Source organism: Mustelus asterias, chromosome 7 (genome assembly GCF_964213995.1).
Source record: "Mustelus asterias chromosome 7, sMusAst1.hap1.1, whole genome shotgun sequence".
NCBI lineage: Eukaryota > Metazoa > Chordata > Chondrichthyes > Carcharhiniformes > Triakidae > Mustelus > Mustelus asterias.
In genome coordinates, this window is record NC_135807.1 from 138410620 (window position 1) to 138432129 (window position 21510).

At 45.0% G+C, this 21510-nt stretch overlaps 1 protein-coding gene across 1 annotated transcript in view; it reads left to right on the forward strand.

Annotated features, from left to right (window-relative positions):
- Window positions 1-3881: 3881 nt before the first annotated feature.
- Window positions 3882-21510, forward strand: part of LOC144495994 (eukaryotic translation initiation factor 3 subunit E) — a 128268-nt gene continuing 110639 nt past the window's right edge. Inside the window, exons 1-3 of the mRNA XM_078216920.1 lie at window positions 3882-4056; window positions 12226-12343; window positions 15469-15586. Of these exons, the coding sequence (XP_078073046.1) occupies window positions 3967-4056; window positions 12226-12343; window positions 15469-15586 (326 nt within the window). The 5' untranslated portion in view covers window positions 3882-3966. The remainder of the gene's footprint in view (window positions 4057-12225; window positions 12344-15468; window positions 15587-21510) is intronic.

The following is a 21510-nucleotide window of genomic DNA, read 5'->3' on the forward strand; positions in this document are numbered from 1 at the left end:
ATTTAAAGTTTATTTATTAGTGTATATTCACACTGCAATGAAGTTACTGTGAAAATCCATTCATCGCCACACTCCGGCACACTGAGGGTGAATTTAGCATGGCCAACGCACCTAACCAGCACATCTTTCAGACTGTGGGAGGAAACCCATGCAGACACAGGGAGAACGTGCAAACTCTGAACAGACAGTGATCCAAGGCCGGGAATCGAACCCAAGTCCCTGGCACTGTGAGGCAGCAGTGCTAACTACTGTGCCACCATGCCACCCTATAGGATTGAACTTGGCTTCACGGGTACAGTGTTGTGTCTTGATCTTGGATTGATATGAGCAATGCCACAGGTTCCAGTTATAAATTGATCCTGGGTTCATATGAGTAATGTCACTGGGAATATACAGCAAACATTATGAAGCCTGACTCTCACTGAGGAAGGACCCCAGCTGCTTCTCGTGACATCTTCCCTCCTTCTTTGTTCCATGCCAATGCCCCGTTCTGCTCACTATTCTTACATCATTCTTATCTTATAATTGTGTTTGCGTCTCACTGTGCCGTCTATAACCAAAAATGAACTATTTTTACAAAGAGCTGTCGCTTAATAGATGCACATCAATTAATCCAACCATTGCCAATTGCAAGACCACTTACACAAAAATAATGTATTGGCAAATCATATTGTGTGGGATAGTGTTACTACACAGTGACTGCTGATTAGAGTATGCTGGCTACAGCCCAATATTTACAGTAATTATTTCTGATCCAGACCCCATGGAATATTGAATACTGTGGTCTTTGTTGACCTAATTGCAAAGTAAGGTAATTGATCAGGGGTGGGTCTTATTAGGGCAGGCCAGGGAATTAATGACTACTTTCACTTGTTATGGGTTGTGGGTTGTGGGGGTGGGGTGGTGGAGTGAAAAAGACAAAGTCTAAAGAGATGGCAAGTCCGAGAGAGATGAACAAAGATTTTGGATAAACATTTACCGGGTTGTCATCATTGTCGAAGTGGCATACCGAATGGCGTCAGTGAGAATGGTCTTCCAAAGTTTCCGATCTTGGCCAGAGTGGATGCCCTGGTTGTTGGCGTTCTGGATAAGTCAGTCTTTAAGCTGCTTCCTATGCTGTCGGCCTCTTGCTGCTCTTCTGCAATCTGATTGGGCACTCCAGCATTTTTGCACAGATAATGGCCGGGATTCTCCAGCCGTTCACGCCCTGCTGCCACTGCCAGCGAGAATGGAGAATTTGATGCTGGGCCAAATCTCTGTTCAGCGCAGCGGGACTGGAGATTCGCAACTGCGAGCGAGGAATTGAAAATTCCAGCCTGATAGGTCTGGAGAACTCGCCTTTTGACATTTACTGTAAATATTTGTGTAACTTATGATGTCAAAATTAACCCTTGTTTTTTTGGGATCAACCTCCAACAATCTCAGAACCAAAATATAATTCCCTAGACATGAATAATTTGATTTCGTTGTAAATACTGATGAAAATGAACACCATTAAATAACTGCTGAAGCACATGTACATGTTTAAGCTCTGTTTATATTTATTCAAATTATTAAAGTGATCCAGTTATAAATGACAAATAGAGTTGTGGTTATTAAAAGTATTAGACAATTGATACAAGATCTTTATTCACTTATCCCACTGCAATTATCTTTTTTTTTTCATTTGGGCCTGTATCAATCATTCATGTCTGTAATGTCTTAACTATGTGAGGGGTTGTTGGTTTTACACAGAAAGAAAAAGACGTGGTTGGCACACATAAATTCAAACTAACAACAACAAGGTTTATTGAGAGAGATGTTCTCTGCACAGAGTACAAACAAAGTAAAACAGCAGCCTGTGGCAACACGTGAATGACATCACTGTCAAATCATGTGATCAGCTCTCAAAGCAACTGAAATCCTATTAAATATAGAACATCAACCCCTCAGAAACATTACCCATTTGATAAACATGAGATGAAGGGTCATGTAGACTTGAAACATTGGCTCCATTCTCTCTCCACAGATGCTGTCAGACCTACTGAGATTTTCCAGCATTTTCTGTTTTTGTTTCAGATTCCAACATCCGAAGTAATTTGCTTTTATGATAAACAGTTTCATGACTTTTGGCTGAAAAAGTTGGTCTAAACATTTTGACTGTTAGACATGTATATACATTATTTAAATCAGTTTTTTGGCCAAGGAATTGGTCATTTTCCTGAATATCTCCTTATGTAGCTTGGTGTGTGCAATTGCTCCAGTGAAACATCTTGAGACATGTGTTAAGAACAAAGAACAATACAGCACAGGAACAGGCCCTCCAAGCCCGTACCACTCCCTGGTCCAAACTAGACCATTCTTTTGTATCCCTCCATTCCCACTCCGTTCATGTGGCTATCTAGATAAGTCTTAAACGTTCCCAGTGTGTCCGCCTCCACCACCTTGCCCGGCAGCCCATTCCAGGCCCCCACCACCCTCTGTGTAAAATACGTCCTTCTGATATCCGTGTTAAACCTCCCCCCCCCCCCTCACCTTGAACCTATGACCCCTCGTGAACGTCACCACCGATCTGGGAAAAAGCTTCCCACCGTTCACCCTATCTATGCCTTTCATAATTTTATACACCTCCATTAGGTCACCCCTCATCCTCCGTCTTTCCAGTGAGAACAACCTCAGTTTACCCAATCTCTCCTCATAACTAAGCCCTTCCATACCAGGCAACATCCTGGTAAACCTCCTCTGTACTCTCTGTAAAGCCTCCACGTCCTTCTGGAAGTGTGGCGATCAGAACTGGGCGCAGTATTCCAAATGCGGCCGAACCAACGTTCTATACAACTGCAACATCAGACCCCAACTTTTATACTCTATGCCCCGTCCTATAAAGGCAAGCATGCCATATGCCTTCTTCACCACCTTCTCCACCTGTGACATCACCTTCAAGGATCTGTGGACTTGCACATCCAGGTCCCTCTGTGTATCTACACTCTTTATGGTTCTGCCATTTATCGTATAGCTCCCCCCACGTTAGTTCTACCAAAATGCATCACTTTGCATTTATTTGGATTGAACTCCATCTGCCATTTCTTTGCCCAAATTTCCAGCCTATCTATATCCTTCTGTAGCCTCTGACAATGTTCCTCACTATCTGCAAGTCCAGCCATTTTCGTGTTGTCCGCAAACTTACTGATCTCCCCAGTTACACCTTCTGAGGTCACGTAGCAACTGACTCAAGAACAGCTTCTTCCCTGCTGCCATCAGACTTCTGAATATATACTTATACTAAGTTGATCTTTCTCTACACCCTAGCTATGACTGTAACACTACATTCTGCACTCTCTCCTTTCTTGCTTTGTGTGCTCTATGAATGGTATGCTTTGTCTGTATGGCACACAAGAAACAATACTTTTCACTATCCCAATACATGTGGCAATAATAAATCAAATCAAATCCAAGTTTAAATGGATTGGCCATGGTAAATGCACAGGGTTATGGGTATAGGGTGCGGTTGCGCCTGGGTAAAATACTCTTTCAGAGTTGGTATAGACTTGATGGGCCGAATGGCCTCATTCTGCACTGTATGGAATGGCCTCTGCACCTGTTCAATCGGAAGATCTGCAACTGGAACAGATGGGTTTGATTGACAGGGAGAGAGGGCGTGGCCATCTGGAGGGAGGCGGGGAGAGGGGCGGGGCGCTGGGCAATGGGCGGTGCCCAGCCTGTCCGTGCACCCTCTGTTGGTCAGGCTGCAGCGGTTTGATTGACAGCAAGAGGGCGGGCCAATTGGATGGGCGGGGCACTGGGCGGGGCGATGCGAGGAGAGGGCGGGGATTTGGCCTGTGGGGGGGGCAGCCGTTCTGCGCACGCGCAGTTGGCCGGGCCGTCCGCACACGCGCAGTTGGCCGGGCCGTCCGCGCACGCGCAGTTGGCCGGGCCGTCCGCGCACGCGCAGTTGGCCAGGCCGCGGTGGGTGACTCGTTCTCCAAGATGGCGGACTATGACCTGACGATGCGGATCGCCAATTTCCTGGACCGGCACCTGGTCTTCCCGCTGCTCGAGTTCCTCTCGGTGAAAGAGGTAAAGCCCCGGGGCCTCCTCTTCATGCATTCACACCGCCCGGGGCGTCCGGCAGCGGCATCCAATCCGGGGCCCGGGCCTTAGCGCCTCCCACGTGAAATAGGCCCAAGCCTGGGCCTGGAGTTAGCCGGCTGCCCTGTGCTGGGCCTCGGCCTCGACCCCTGGCCCGCTCCCCCTGTCCTTACCTACCCCGGGCTCTCGCACTGAGGAAGGCCCCGAGTGTGAGGGACATTGCGCCGCAGCCTCACCCTCCCCCTGCATTTCTGAAGCGCCTTTCAGCTCTTAATGATGTCCCACCGCGCTTCACAGCCATTGGATTGGAGTGTACTCTGCTGTGTTTCCTACATCACAGCAGCTAGTTTGGCACACAGCAAACTCTCACAAACAACAATATGATAATGAACTGGTTATATTTTAGTCATAAAAACAGAAAATGATGGAAAATCTCAGCAGATCTGACAGCATCTGTGGGGAGAGAATAGAGTTAACGTTTCGAGTCTGGATGACTCTTCGTTGTCTATTAGCATTCTCTATTCCATATGTCTATTCTCTCCCCACAGTTGCTGTCACACCTGCTGAGATTTTCCAGCATTTTTGTTTTTGTTTCAGATTCCAGCATCCGCAGGATTTTGCTTTTATATTTCTGTTGTGGTGTTTGACGGATAAATATTGGCCTGGATACTGGGGAGAACTCCTCCAGACTGTGCTGAGAGATCTTTCACATCCACCTGGCACGGACCTTGTTTTTTATCTGGAAGATGGCACCTCTGATGATACAGGGCTTCCTCGGTACATCATGGAGAAGATGCTGTATTTGTGTTGTTCAAAACTTTCATATGAACTGAAATGCACCTTCTCCTGAAGACAGTCACCTTCTCCTGAGTCCCCTGGGATTGAGGATGACTTGCCTCTACTCTGGATTGATGGGTTCTGAGATGACAGGTCCAGTATAACGATCTGCAAACTGCCACCTGCCTGGCAGGTGGTTCTTGGAGGGTCAGCTGGATGGATTGTTGGGAGGCTTCATTTCAACTTCACCTCTGTGTGTTCTGGGCAAAGTATCTCGACCTGTTTGGTGCCTTCCTGAATGAACCTTCTCCATTTTGGTCAGTCACAGGTCAGGGTTTGAGTCTATTCCTCTGGGATGCTTTGAGGACACTCCTAAAGTGTTAGCTTATCTTTCTGGCAGTCTCCTGCTTTGACCGACTTCCAAATCGAGGAGTTTCTTCAAGTGCCTGCTGTCAGGCATGCAAACATCAATTCCTGCCCAGCAGAGCTGGTTTTAAGTGATCAGCACCTCAATGCGGCACAGGGGTCGCGCAGTGGTGAGCACTGCTGCCTCTCAGCGCCAGGGACCTGGGTTCAATTCCCAGCTTGGGTCACTGTCTGTGATGAGTTTGCACATTCTCCCCGTATCTGCGTGGATTTCCTCCGGGTGCTCCAGTTTCCTCCCACAGTCCAAAGATGTGCGGGTTAGGTGGATTGACCATGCTAAATTGCCCCTTAGTGTCAGGGGACTAACTAGGGTAAATGCATGGGATAATGGGGATAGGGCCTGGGTGGGATTGTGGTCGGCGCAGGCACTCTGGGCCAAGTGGCCTCTTTCTGCACTGTAGGATTCTATGATTCTATGCTGGGCATGTTGGCTTGGGAGAGGATGCTGCTGTTAAACAAGCTTTCTTGCTGTCGGATTTGGGGATCTTGTGAAAGCACTGCTGATGGTACTTGGTGCTGATAGTACTTCTTCAGTGCTGAGATGTTGGCTGTAGGTTGTCCAATTCTCTGAAGCATATAGGAATGCATAAGCTATGACTTGTTGGAGCAATTATGATTCCCAGAGCACAGCAATGATAATAGAATAGAACTTGCTTTGTGTTACGACATGGGCAGCAGACTTTAGGATATCCTGAAGTTTATGGAGAGTAGAATGTGGGAGACCACCAGGTGTATATTGGAATGGTAAAGTCTAGATGCAATGAGGGTTTCAGCAGCAGATGAGTTGAAATGGACAAAGTTGAGCAGTGTTATAGAGATGGAAGTAGGCAACCTTAGTAATGGCATGAATATGAGGTCAGAAGCTCATTCCAGGATTGAGTATAACATAGCATGCAAACAGACTGTTTGTAGTTACTGATGGATATTCATGAAGACACCAGCAAAGCCTGATGGCTAAAAGAGCTAACTCTATTAGGCTCAGTACTATGGGAGCAGCAAAAAACAGAATGTGCAGCCATGGAACAAGCACTGGAGTCAATTGGACAGTGACTGTTGCTATACCTTTGGCAGACAGTGATTGAACTCAGACCCCTGTGTGCTGTGCTGCTGAGAGAATTACGGCCCCGAACAGAGGCATGATCTTCAGTGATTGATTAGTGCTTGTCCTGTGAGTATGTGACTGGAAGCATGATCAGTGCCAGTAATATCTGTATAAGAGGGAGAGCTTCGGAGATATCGGCAGCAGTAACCCAGGATCGACCATTGTCGGAGAAGCAGCAAGACCCTGAGTCTGGGACTCGGAAACATTGGAACAAAGCCCATCAGGAGGGAATCTGACTGGGTTGCTTTGCCGCAAATAGTATCTCTGAAGTCCAAGTCATGAGTTTGGATACTTTGTGAAAATTTGATACCTTTTGAACACTTTGCTTGCAACAAAGTGGTTAAATACTTTATGTATAATGAAATAAAGATAGAAGTTGACTACTTTGAAGTTTGATATCTGGGGTACTAAAATTTGTGAGGCAGGGTTTGATACTTTTGTGGTAACTTGGTAGTGTAACTTCCCCACCTCTTGGTAAAGGGGTGGAGGAGTTGCACTACTGGTTAAGGAGAATATCACAGCTGTTCTCCGGGGGGGACACCTTGGAGGGCTCATACAGCGAGGCAATATGGCTAGAGCTCAGGAATAGGAAGGGTGTAGTCACAATGTTGGGGGTTTACTATAGGCCACCCAACTGCCAGCGGTATCTAGAGGAACAGATATGTAGGCAGATTTTGACAAGGTGTAAAAGTAACAGGGTTGTGGTGGGAGATTTTAGCTTCCCCTATATTGACTGGGACTCACTTAGTGTTAGGGACGTGGATGGGGCAGAGTTTGTAAGGAGTATCCAGGAGAGCTTCTTGAAACAGTATGTAGACAGTCCAACTAGGGAAGGGGCCATACTGGACCTGGTATTGGGGAATGACCCTGGCCAGGTGGGCGATGTTTCAGTAGGGGAGCAGTTCGGGAACAGTGACCACAATTCAATAAGCTTTAAGGTACTGATGGATAAAGATAAGTGTAGTCCTCAAGTTAAGGTGCTAAATTGGGGAAAAGCTAATTACAACGATATTAGGCAGGAACTGAAGAATGTAGATTGGGGGCAGATGTTTGAGGGCAAATCAACATCTGGCATGGGGGAAGCTTTCAAGTGTAAGTTGATAGGGATTCAGGAACGGCACATTCCTGTAAGGATGAAGGATAAGTATGGCAAGTTTTGGGAACCTTGGATAACGAGAGATATTGTGAGCTGAGTCAAAGAGAAAACGGAAGCATTTGTCAAAGCTAGGAGGCTGGGAACACACGAAGCAAGTGTGGACTACAAGGAAAGTAGAAAGAAACTTGAGCAATGAGTAAGTAGGGCGAAAAGGCGTCATGAAAAAGCATTGGCCAGCAGGATTAAGGAAAATCCCAAGGCTTTTTATACATATATAAAGAGCAAGAGGGTAACTGGCCCACTCAAGGACAAGGGAGGGAATCTATGCGTGGAGCCAGAGGAAATGAGCGAGGTATTAAATGAGTACTTTGCGTCAGCATGCACCAAAGAGAAGGACTTGGTGGATGATGAGTCTGGGAAAGGGATGTAGATAGTTTGAGTCATGTTGAGATCAAAAAGGAGGAGGTATTGGGGTTCTTGAGAAACATTAAGGTAGACAAGTCCCCAGGGCCTGATGGGATATACCCCAGGATACTGAGAGGCAAGGGAGGGAATTGTTGGGGTCTTGAGAGAAATCTTTGTATCCTCACTGGCTACAGGGGAGGTCCCAGAGGATTGGAGAATAGCCAATGTTGTTCCTTTGTTTAAGAAGGGGAGCAAGAATAATCCAGGTAATTACAGGCTGGTGAGCCTTACATCAGTGGTAGGGAAATCATTGGAGAGGATTCTTCGAGACAGGATTTATTCCCACTTGGAAATAAGTGGATGTATTAGTGAGAGGCAACATGGTTTTGTGAAGGGGAGGTCGTGTCTCACGGAAGGAAGTGAAGAAGATGATTGATGAGGGTAGGGTAGTGGATGTTGTCTACATGGACTTCAGTAAGGCCTTTGACAAGGTTTCTCATGGCAGACTGGTGCAGAAGGTGAAGTCGCATGGGATCAGAGGTGAGTTCGCCAGGTGGATACAGAACTGGCTCGGTCATAGAAAACAGAGGGTGGCAGTGGAAGGATATGTTTCTGAATGTAGTGCTGTGACAAGTGGCATTCCTCAGGGATCAGTGCTGGGACCTTTGCTGTTGTAATATATATAAATGATTTGAAGGAAAATGTAATTGGTTTGATTTAGTAAGTTTGCGGATGACACAAAGGTTGGTGGATTTGTGGATAGTGATGAGGACCATCAGAGGATACAGCAGGATATAGATCAGTTGGAGACTTGGGCTAAGAGATGGCAGATGGAGTTTAATCTGGACAAATGTGAGGTAATGCATTTTGGAAGGCCTAATACAGATAGGAAATATACAGTAAATGGCAGAACCCTTAAGAGTATTGATAGGCAAAGGGATCTGGGTGTACAGGTACACAGGTCACTGAAAGTGGCAATGCAGGTGGAGAAGGTAGTCAAGAAGGCATACGGCATGCTTGCCTTCATTGGCTGGGGCATTGAGTTTAAAAATTGGCAAGTCATGTTGCAGCTTTACAGAACCTTACTTAGGCTGCACTTGGAATATAGTGTTCAATTCTGGTCGCCACACTACCAGAAGGATGTAGAGGCTTTGGAGAGGGTACAGGAAAGATTTACCAGGATGTTGCCTGGTATGGAGGGCATGAGCTATGAGGAGAGGTTGGAGAAACTTGGTTTGTTCTCACTGGAGCGACGGAGGTTGAGGGGAGACCCGATAGAAGTCTACAAGATTATGAGAGGCAAGGACAGAGCGGATAGTCAGAAGCTTTTTCCCAGGGTGGAAGAGTCAATTACTAGGGGGCACAGGTTTAAGATGCGAGGGGCAAGGTTTAAAGAAGATGTACGAGGCAAGTTTTTTACACAGAGGGTGGTGGGTACCTGGAACTCGCTGCCGGGGGAGGTAGTGGAAGCAGATATGATAGTGAGTTTTAAGGGACATCTTGACAAATACATGAATAGGATGGGAATAGAGGGATATGGTCCCCGGAAGGGTAGGGGGTTTTAGTTAATGCGGACAGCATGGTCAGTGCAGGCTTGGAGGGCTGAAGGGCCTGTTCCTGTGCTGTAATTTTCTTTGTTCTTTGTACAATAAAGGGTGGCTGGTTGGCACAGTGGTTAGCTGCCTCACAGCTCCAGGGACCCGGGTTCGATTCCCGCCTTGGGTCACTGTCTATGTGGAGTCTACATGTTCTCCCCTTGTCTGCGTGGGTTTCCTCCAGGTGCTCCAGTTTCCTCCCACAGTCCAAAGATGTGCGGAAAAGGTTGTTCCGACATGCTGAATGAGTCCTTAGTGCCCCGGGGTGTGATAGGTTAGAGGGATTAGCAGGGTAACTAAGCGGGAATAGAGCCTGGGTGGGATTGTTGTTGGTGCAGACTCGATGGGCCGAATGGCCTCCTGCTCTGTGGAGTTTCTATGATTTCTAAAGGAGATTTGTTGCACAATAATTCGTGAGTCTGAGTGTCTTTGTCCATGGGATCAGTTGACCTGAGTTTGAGGGCAACAAAGTATAACAAGTATTTCAGCAGTTACAGTACATAAAAATGTACATTTGCAATTCCTTGAAGATAGCGGTGTAAGTTGGTTAAGCAGTTATATTGTATGGGATACTTGGCTTTATAAATTGGGACATTGAATACAGAAACTCTGCGCATCTTGATAAATGAGTGGTGAAGCCTCAGTCAGCATTATGTGTAGAATTCTGAGCACTACACTTCACAAAAGATGTTAAGGCCCCTGAGAGGGCACAGAGGAGAGAAAGATATCGGGGATAAGTGATTTGAGTTGGTGGTGAGATTGTTCTTAGAGAAGAGAAGGTTGAGGCAAGGTCTTGCAAATTCTGAAAGGCTTTGATTGAGGAATTGGGAGAAATGGTTTCCTCTGTTAGTTGGATTGATAACCAGACACTCTAGATTTAAAATCAGTCAAACTAGAAGGAAATGAGATGATTTTTCACATTAAGCCAAATTCTTGCTCAATTCTATTGCTGCCATTAGGAGCTGTATATAATTTTTCCTGTGGAAGGCAGCATATGGTCCGCGGTATGTATAAATGATTCCTCTCATTGCCTTGTGCTTCATTGAAGTGACTACAATAGTTGCACCGTTCCACAGGTTTCTAGTCAACTTTATCTTGATTCATTCGTGGGACATGGGCGTCGCTGGCTGGCCAGCATTTTTGCCCATCCCTAGTTGCCTTTGAGAAGGTGGTGGTGAGCTGCCTTCTTGAATCGCTGCAGTCCACATGCTGTGGGTTGACACACAATGCCAAAAGGGAGGGAATTCCAGCACTTTGACCAGCGACTGCAAATGAACAGTTATATATTTCCAAGTCAGGATGCTGAATGACTTGGAAGGGAACTTGCAGGTGGTGGTATTCCCATGTATTCGCTGCCTTTGTCCTTTGAGATGGAAGTGGTCGTGGTTTGGAAGGTGCTGTCTAAGGATCTTTGGTGAATTTCTGCTGTGCATTTTGTAGCTGGTACACACTGCTGCTACTGAGCGTTGGTGGTGGAGGGAGTGGATGTTTGAGGATGTGGTGCCAGTCAAGCGGGCTGCTTCATCCTGGATGGCGTCAAGCTTCTTGAGTTGCTGGAGCTGCACCAATCCAGGCAAGCGGATCACACTCCTGACTTGTGCCTTGTAGATGGTGAACAAGCTTGGGAAGTCAGGAGGTGAGTTACTTACCACAGTATTCCTAGCCTTTGTGTTTATATGGCACATAGAACAGTACAGCACAGTACAGACCCTTCGGCCCTCGATGTTGTGCCGAGCTTTGTCCAAAACCAAGATCAAGTTATCCCACTCCCTATCATCCTGGTGTGCTCCATGTGCCTATCCAATAACCACTTGAAAGCTCGTAAAGTGTCTGACTCCACTATCACTGCAGGCAGTCCATTCCACACCTCAACCACTCTCTGCGTAAAGAACCTACCTCGGACATCCCTCCTATATCTCCCACCACGAACCCTATAGTTATGCCCCCTAGTAACTGCTACATTCACCCACATACAGTTGAGTTTCTGGTCAGTGGATGTTGACAGTAGGGATTCGGTGATGGTAACACCATTGAATGTCATGGGGTGGTAGTTAGAGTGCCTCTTATTGAAATGGCCATTGCCTGACATTTGTGTGGCATGAATGTTACTTGCCACTTGTCAGCCCAAGCCTGGATATTGTCCAGATCTTGTTGCATTTGAACATGCTACCTCACCCAGATGCCTAAAGGCACCAAGTGTCAGCATGCTGTTTGCCTGGGGGGAGAAATCTTGCCTTGAATGAGGCCTGACCAGTGATTTATTAAGGTTTGTAAAATTTTTGTATTTGTATTCAATATCCCAATTTACAAAGTCAAGTATCCCATCCAATTGTCCTGCTATCGTCAAGGATTTGTGAATGTACATTTTTCACCCTCACGCACTCTCTCTTGCTCATTCCCCTTGCCCAATTAGCAGGGAGCAGGGATCTTTGCTTGGCTGTCGGGTGTCGATGCCGAGCTGATTTTTTTGTTCTCTTTGATTGGCGTGCCTCTGCGTGATCTGCTTGCCTACCTGAATTCAGTTAATCCAGCACTGTGTACTGGCACTCCTCTGCACTTGATCATTCCTTTGCATATTCGCATCATCATCCATTGTGGGAGTTAATGATCAATTTTGATCTGATGATTTACAGTTTCTGGGCTGATAAATTGGTAGTTAAGGTTACTGGACACATTACTTGAGCAGTGACCTGACCAGAGTGCTGTGGTGAAGTTTGATGAATTCTGTATTAACATTTGGCACATTTTGATTTCAGATTTACAATGAAAAGGAACTCCTTCAGGGGAAATTGGATCTTCTTAGTGACACAAACATGGTTGATTTTGCTATGGATGTGTACAAGAACTTGTACCCTGATAAAGAAATTCCACAAGGTGAGTCGATGCAGTAAGTTCAGTGAAACTCAGGATTTAGAATATCAAATCTTTACTGTTCACAAGTAGCGGTCTAATGAATTAAATCCATTCATGACCTGCCCTCGTCATAGAAATATATTTTGCGTGGATCAGTAGCATTTATTCCACTAGGGTTACCTTGAGGTTAGAAATGTGTTTCTCACTAACTAACTTTGCAGCTATACAGTGATGAATTAGCCATTGCACAGACACGTTCGCACAGTGCATGGAAGATATTATAATGCCAACTATTTAACGCAATGTTGCAGACAGCTGCAGTACTTCTTGCACCAGTTGCAGCAACCACTTTCCAACCCAAGGAGGAATAGGAAAAATAGGAGATGCAGGCTAGAGGAGGAGGCTGAACAGGCCTTGGAGTTGACCCTAACTGAACAGTACAGCACCTGGAGGTACTGATGGAGATGTGTGCATGCCGTCAGGCACTCCAAAGGCAAATGCCAACCATTAGCACTGGAAGCTTAATAGCATTCAGGACAAAGCAGCCCACTTGATTGACATCCCACCCACCATGTTCAACATTCACGTCTTCCATCACTGATGCAGAAGTGATCACAATATGTACCATCTACAAGATGTACTGTATCAATTCACCAAGACTCTTGCCACAGTACCTTTGAAACCCACAATATCTACCATCTCAAAGAGCGAGGGCAGCAGATACATACCTGAAAGTTCTGGGCAGCACGGTAGCACAGTGGTTCGCACTGCTGCTTCACAGCTCCAGGGACCTGGGTTCGATTCCCGGCTTGGGTCACTGTCTGTGTGGAGTTTGCACATTCTCCTTGTGTCTGCGTGGGTTTCCTCCGGGTGCTCCGGTTTCCTCCCACAGTCCAAAGATGTGCGGGTTAGGTTGATTGGCCATGCTAAAATTGCCCCTTAGTGTCCTGGGATGCATAGATTAGAGGGATTAGCGGGTAAAATATGTAGGGATATGGGGGTAGGGCCTGGGTGGGATTGTGGTCGGTGCAGACTCGATGGGCCGAATGGCCTCTTTCTGTGCTGTAGGGATTCTTTCTATGATTTCTATGATCAAGGCACTCAGCAACCTGACTTGGAAATATATCACCGTACCCTCACTGTCGCTGGGTCAAAATCCTGGCACTCCCTCTCTAACAGCACTGTAGGTGTACCTACACCTCAGGGACTGCAGTGGTTCCAGGAGGTGGCTCACCACCACCTTCTCAAGGGCAATAGAAGTTGTCCTATCCAGTGACGCCCACATTCCATGAACAAATAAATAAAATCACTGTTTCAATATAGCAGCTTCAGCACTCAACTTGTTTTTAATTTTCGGTTGAGCTAATAAATATTGGCCAGGACCCCAAAGAAAACTTCCCTGATCTTCAACCAGTGTGATAGGATCCACCCCGGATCTACCATTACCATTGTGGATATTGAGGGAAATCTGCATTGAATTTCGCTGTTTCATGGTGAAATTGGAATCCATTTTCTGCACACTGGGGAAGATCTCCTCCAGTATCTGTGGTAGGGACTCCCACATTGGATTTGTTTTTGCTCCTGTCTCAAACGTCCCAAAGCTGAAGAGCAGTGTGGCTCTCCTGACCTGCTGTTCCAATGCTACTTTGTAGCTCCGTGGATTTCATCCTGTTACTGCAAAACTGTGGACGAGAGCTAGTTTTTAATTCTTGGAGGTCGTGGTTGTGATTTGAGCTGTAGTCTTCCCGAGTGCCTGCCTTCTGTTGTCCAGATTTATGGAGATGAATTCAGTTCTAGTTGTGAACTACTGCCTTTAAGAAGCATAGAATCCCTACAATACAGAAGGAGACCATTTGGTCCATTGAGTCTCCGCCCACTCTCTGACAGCATCCCACCCAGGCCCGATCCCTGTAACCCCATGTAATCTCCCTAACCTACACAACTTGGGACACGAAGGGGCAATTTAACATGGGCAGTCCACTTAACCTGCACATCTTTGAGCTGTGGGAGGAAATCCACACAGACACAGGGAGAACGCGCAGACTCCGCACAGACAGTCACCCAAGGCTAGAATCCAACTCAGGTCCCTGACGCTGTGAGCAGCAGTGCTATCCATTGTCCGCCCCCTTTAGCCTGTCGTGCCTTGTATGACCATAGGAAATAATGACTTTGTTGTTTTGCCCATTCTTATTTTGGTGGCCTGTTGTCGATCAGTAGCTTGTAGGTATTAAGGCCCTGATATCCAGCTTGTTGTAGTGTTTAATTCTCATCGTTGCGGCTGCCTGAAGATGGAAAAACCTAAAGGTTTTCAGCCTAAAATATCCAATAGCATATGTGGATAATCAGTGCCAGAAGCCTGCGCAAAGCAGACAACCTAAATGTTTTTTATTTGGTTCAGAACCAATAAATAGAATGAGTGGTTTTCAGTGCACTTAAGAGATGCTGCAAACAGGCCTAAGCATGATTGATCTTGCACTTGACTTGATTGCACTGTCATAGAAGCACTGTAGTAAAATATTTCTGTATTCCAAGCTGCAATGAAAACCAGGAACTTCACTGATATGAAGTTTCTAGATGTATAGCCTCAATGCTTCCACATAGGGAAGGACTTTTTATGGGCATACGGTAGATTTTAAAAATGCGTTCATTGAGAAGCCTTCCAAATTAATTGTTCAATCTGGCTAATCATAATTTGCTTTTTTATGTCGAAGAATTGTAATTGAATCCTTCTAATTGTCTGTCATAAAAGAAGATAGACCTGTGCTTCTGCCGCGCCTTTTATGACCATAGGACATCCCAATTGCTTTACAACCGATTAAGTAATTTTAAAATATAGTCACTTTTGAAAGGCAGCTCACCACCGCATTCTCGAGGGCAATTGGGGATGGGCAATAAATGCTGGCATAGCCAATAACGCCCACATCCCACGAATGAATTAAAAAAATCACGGTTGTCATGTTTTGTGGGGAGGAGGTGGAATGTCGGAGAGAGAACTTCACCTTGAAAGAACATTCCTTTCTGTGTTCCCAACTCGCTACAACTTGTGTCTAATCTTTTTTTAAAAATCCAGAAGTTTAAAAACACTCAATTTGAAGGTTTTGCCTTGCATAAGTGCACACTTATGATCAGTCTGTTTGAATTCTCAGCTCTGAGAGAGAAGCGCACCACTGTGGTTGCTCAGCTGAAACAGCTCCAGTCTGAAACTGAACCAATTGTAAAGATGTTTGAGGATCCAGAAACTACAAGGCAAATGCAATCAACCAGGTAGGCAGATATGAGATCACATTACATACACGTAATTGGAAGCATTCTGTTGTTATATATGTTGGTGTCATTTATGTAGAGAAATGAAGATAATGCATGCTAGCTTTCTGATCTGGTTTTAAACACATCGTGCTGTTGAAACGGGAGTGTAATGATGAGCAAGACAGGTGATCTCAGGTTAGCTTTACCCTGCCTCTTTGGAGATCTGTGACACATTTGTACATGCCTGATATTTAGCAGTAGGTAACTGGGAATGAAGTTTTATGTCCATTGAGTCCACCCAGTCCCCCAGCTCTAGTTCACCATTATTCCTACAAAACGCATCTCCAAACATCTGGCCCAGGGCTCGGCTCCTCGCTCTGCGACAGGATCCGAGACTTCCTAACACACAGACACCATCTCCTGCACGATTAATCCTCAACACCGGTGCTCACAAGGCTGTGTCCTCAGCCGCTTCGTATACTCCTCATGCATCTATAACTGTGTTGCCAAATTCCCCTTCAACTCGATTTTCAAGTTTGCTGATGACACCACTGTAGTGGGTCGGATCTCAAACAAAATGAGACACTGTACAGGAAAGAGATAGAGAATCTGGTGAATTGGTGCAACGACAATAATCTCTCCCTCAATGTCAGTAAAGCGATGGAGATAGTCATCGATTTCAACATGCGCAGTGGAGAACATGCCCCTGTCTACATCAATGGGGATGAAGTGGAAATGGTCAAGAGTTTCAAGTTTCAAGTTTCTAGGTGTTCAGATCACCAACAACCTGTCCTGGTCCCTCCACGGCGACACTTCAGTTAAGAATGCCCACCAATGCCTCTATTTTCTTGGGAGGCTACGGGAATTCGGCATGTCCACTACGACCGTCATCAGTTTTTACAGATGCACCATAGAAAGCATCCTTTCTGGATGTATCACAGCTTGGTATGGGCTCCTGCTCTGACCAAGGCGCCAAAAAACTGCAAAGGGTTGTGAATGTAGCCCAGTCCATCACGCAAACCAGCCTCCCATCAATTGACTCCGCCTGCATTTCGGAAAAGCAGCCACTATAATCAAGGACCCCGTGCACCCCGGACATTCTCTCTTCCACCTTCAGTTGGGGAAAAGATGCAAAGGCCTGAGGTCACGTACCAGCCAACTCGAGCAGTTGCTTCCCTGCTGCCGTCAGACTTTTGAATGAACCTACCTCGCATTGAGTTGATCTTTCTCTACACCCTAGCTATGACTGTCACACTACATTCTGAACTCTCTCCTTTCCTCCTTCCCTATGTAATCTATGAATGGTATGCTTTGTATCGTGCGCAAGAAACATTGTATCCCGATACACATGGCAATAATAAATCAAATTTATCCTGATAACCCTACAGGTTTGTTTTGTTCGTGTCCGTTTAGTTTCTTTTAAAATCCATTGATTGCTTCTGCTTCCACCTCCCTCAAGGGCAACGGGTTCCAGGTCGTTACCACTTGCTGTGTCAAAAAAGTTCTTCCTCATAACTCTTGTCTGAAACCTTAAATCTGTGTTCCCCAGTGATTGTACTAGCAGCTGATAGGAACAGCTTTTCTTCATCTACCAAAATGAGATCTGTTATCATTCCAACCTCATCTTGTAAGTAACTAAAACACCCCCACCCCGAAACCATTCTGATAAATCACCTCGCAAGGATCCTTGCACCTTTCCTAAAGTGTGGCAACCACTATTTGTGGCCTAACCAGAGCTTTAGAAAGGTTCACCATAATTCCCTGCTTTTGTATTTAATGCTTTGCCAATTGCTCGCCATTCTGATGTGGAACGGTATCGCTGTTCCTTTAGTGATGCGGGTCAAAATCCTGGAACTCTCTCCACAGTACTTCTCACAGCACTGGGGGTACACCTACACCATGGACTGCAGTGGTTAATCACCACCTTCTTGAGGGTAATTAGCGATGGGTAATAAATGCTGGTCTAGCCAGTGATGTCTATATCCCATAAATCAATTTTAAAAAATCATTGGCAAATTTTGAAGTTTTTAATATTCATTCGTGGGAGAAGGGTGTCACTGGCTGGCCCAGCATTTATTGCCCATCCCTAGTTGCCCTTGAACAAAGTGGCTTGCGAGGCCATTTCAGAGGGCAGTTGAGAGTCAACCACATTGCTGTGGTTCTGGAACCACGTGGGCCAGACTAGATAAGGACGGCAGATTTCCTTCCCTAAAGGATATTAGTGAACCAGATGGGTTTCTCTGACAATTGACAGTGGTTTCATGGTCATCTGTAGATTCTTAATCCCAGATATTTTTTATTGAATTCAAATTCTACCATCTGCCGTGGTGGGATTCAAACCCGTGTCCCCAGAACATCAGCTGAGTTTCTGGATTAATAGTCTAGCGATAATACCACTAGGCCACCGCCTCACCATTTACTCTGTATTCCAATAGAAATCAGAATATATTTATATATTTACAAAAAGCAACTTAGGGTTGGATGATGTGGAGTTGTTGGCGTTGGACTGGGGTAGGCACAGTAAGAAGTCTCACAACACCAGGTCAAAGTTCAATAGCTAGCTTTTGGAGCACTGCCCTTTCACCAGGTGAATGGAAAGTTGGGTTCACAAACAGGACATAGATAGACACAGACTCAATTGCAAGATAATGGTTGGAATGCAAGTCTTAACAGGTAATCAAGTCTTTGCAGGTACAGACAATGTGAGTGGAGAGAGGATTAAGCACAGGTTAAAGAGATGGGCGGCACGGTAGCACAGTGGTTAGCACTGCTGCTTCACAGCTCTAGGGACCTGGGTTCGATTCCCGGCATGGGTGACTGTCTGTGTGGAGTTTGCACATTCTCCTCGTGTCTGCGTGGGCTTCCTCCGGGTGCTCCGGTTTCCTCCCACAGTCCAAAGATGTGCGGGTTAGGTTGATTGGCCATGCTAAAATTGCCCCTTAGTGTCCTGGGATGCGTAGATTAGAGGGATTAGCGGGTAAAATATGTAGGGATATGGGGGTAGGGCCTGGGTGGGATTGTGGTCGGTGCAGACTCGATGGGCCGAATGGCCTCTTTCTGTACTGTAGGGTTTCTATGATTTCTATGAGATGTGAATTGTCTCAAGCCAGGACAGTTAGTGAGATTTTGTAAGCCCAGGCAAAATGTGTGCGGAACTTGGCTATCAGTTTCTGCTGGCGATTCTGCATTGCCCTGTATCAGAATCGCCGAGTGGAAACAGAAAGTTCCGTACACATGAGGAACCATTATCTTGTAATTGAGTTTATGTCTATCTATGCTCTGTTTGTGAACCAAATCCTGCACTCACCTGATGAAGGGGCAGCGCTCCGAAAGCTCATGCTACCAAATAAACCTGTTGGACTTCAACCTGGTGTTGTGAGACTCCTTACCAGGGTTGGATAACAGATTGCAATGTTTGATCAACAACCTGGAACATGAGGACCATTAGGATTGGAGCATTTTTGAACTTGGGAGATTTGCCTGTTATTTTTCAGTTTAAGACTGAGATAATTAAATTGATATCCATTCACAGTCTAATCCTTTTGGAATTTACGAACTGACATTTATTCTTTTATTCCACATTAGATATTCGGCTTCAATGTTGTTTGATTTTTCCACTCTTACTATCCCACACCCAAATTTGATTTCCACATTAATACCATCTGGTTTCAGGCTACTCAGCAATGAGCTGCTATGAAGTATAGTATCTTGGCTTAAACGTATCTCTCTTCCTGGGTGAGGATGTTGAGAGTGGGGAGTGCAGATTTGAAGCTTCCCACTTCTTGAAGTCACAAACACAGACCCGCAGTCTGTGATGTTACATCCCAGAAACTATTGAAACTCATTCCTTTAAACTTCAGGTAATTGAGCACAAGCTGGGTTAATGGTTCTCCTGTTACTCATTTTTAAAAATCTTGCTGTAAAATATTTGCAACTGCAGAGCTTTTAAATTAATTGGCAAAATAAGCAGTGGGGGCAAGATGAGCATTCTTTCCAATGCAGCGAGTTGTTACAATCTGGAATGTGCAGTCCGAGGGTGGTGGAAGCAGATTTAATCGTAACTTTTAAAAGGGAATTAGATAAATATAAGAAAACAAAACCTTGCTGGACTATGGCAGAGAGCAGCTGAAGGGATGAGGGTTGCCATCATGGGCTGAACTTATTCTGGGAGGAGTTCGTGGAAATGACTTTACAGAAACCTGATGGTGTGCCGAGAGGGTTTTGGGGTGAGGGATAACTCTTCAATGCTGGCAGGTCACCTACCCTTTTGATTGAGAAACTAGTTCGGCACCTGTAAACTATCCATTCAACAAAATGAATTCATCGCCTGCTGGATAAAAAGTAGAGAAAACTGGCTATTCACCTCACTAAACAGTTGTAAACCTTAAACACTGAAACTTTGCAGATGCATGTTGTCATTTTCTGATCTCATTCCTATTCCTTGTTAATGTTGACATTGCTCATCATCTCATTTACTTTTAATTTGCTTTTTACGTGATTATGTTTCTTTTATTATCTCTAAAGCCCTACATGTTTCTCAGACACAAACCTTGTTGAAGTCAAAACTCCATGCATACATTAAAAATGGCAAGTAAATTATGGGTGCCAAAGATTTTATTTTTCATTAGTAAATCCAAAATAGCCACAACTAAAATCTGTTTATTTAGTAATACAGACAGAAGTCACCAGCGCACAGAGACACATGTCCACCTGTAACTGAGACTCATTGAAGGAAGCATGGATTTCCGATCGGGAGGGAAGGGAATAATGCATCTTTCTGTGCGTTATATGCAGTGTGCTGCAAATTGTGTTTGAGGTTATGTTCATATGGTGCACTTATCATGAACAGAGAATGTTGGAAATACACAACATTTGTATTGAGAAAATGGCATTCCGAACTCCCGGAACCCCCTCTTTGGCCACCGGGCGACTGATGGTGATTCCAGTTGATCCTCAGCGATTCCGAGAGGATTGGCAACCTTATCTGGGCCCTAGTTAGGCTACTCTTTCAAAGTGCCTGCACAGGCATGATGGGCTGAATAGCTTCTTTCTAAATTGTAAAATTTTTTTGCAGTGATAAATTCTCGATCTTCAAATCTGCTGCTATAAATGTACATGTTTCATCAGGAGTTATCACTGCACTATCTTGATCTAAACCTTTTTAAGAGGTGAATAGAGTCAGATGCTTCGTTCATGCTGTATCTGTAGTTAAAATCTGGGCAATGGAGTAATTTGATTTACTGGAGCAAAATTGTTCTATTTATCACATTTAAAACATGTGCTTTTTTTAATGAAACAATTTTATTAATCTCCATCTGGAGAGAATTGCTAGCTTCTCATTTAACTCTCTGCTGCTTAGTTGTGACCCTGCACATTAATTGATGTTTCCAATTATGAGTATTGCTACTAAATGATTCTGGCATGTAGCTGAATGGTACAAAAATTATATACTTAATTTTTATAATTATATTCAGTGTAACGTTACCTATACATTAAAGGAAACATTTCATTGAAGTCCTGGCTCTGTGAGGTACGAACAGATTGTAGAGCTTATGGGGATCAAATGAGAGGCTTTGGTTGTATGTTTGCAGATCAAAGTTGGAGGACAGACTCTGCAAGGTGTCATTAATAGATTTGACAAGCCACATCAAGTGCAGGGCAGTAAACAGCCCAGAATATTTTCTGTGAGAGGGTTTGCAATTAGAACTAACGGTTGTCTTCGAATGAGGGGCCACAGACAAATGGGTCTTGTCCTGACTTGTTCAGTCATAATTGAAGACAGTCTTGTGCATTTAAAAAAAAAAATGTCAGATTGTGCAGTGACTTTGACAAGATGGTGACTTTGCTGCTTCCCCTGCTATCTGATTCTAATGGAATAAGTACATCTGTCATGTTTGGAAAATTTCTTTCAAATACATGCGCAGTTAAAGTTCCACTGCTGT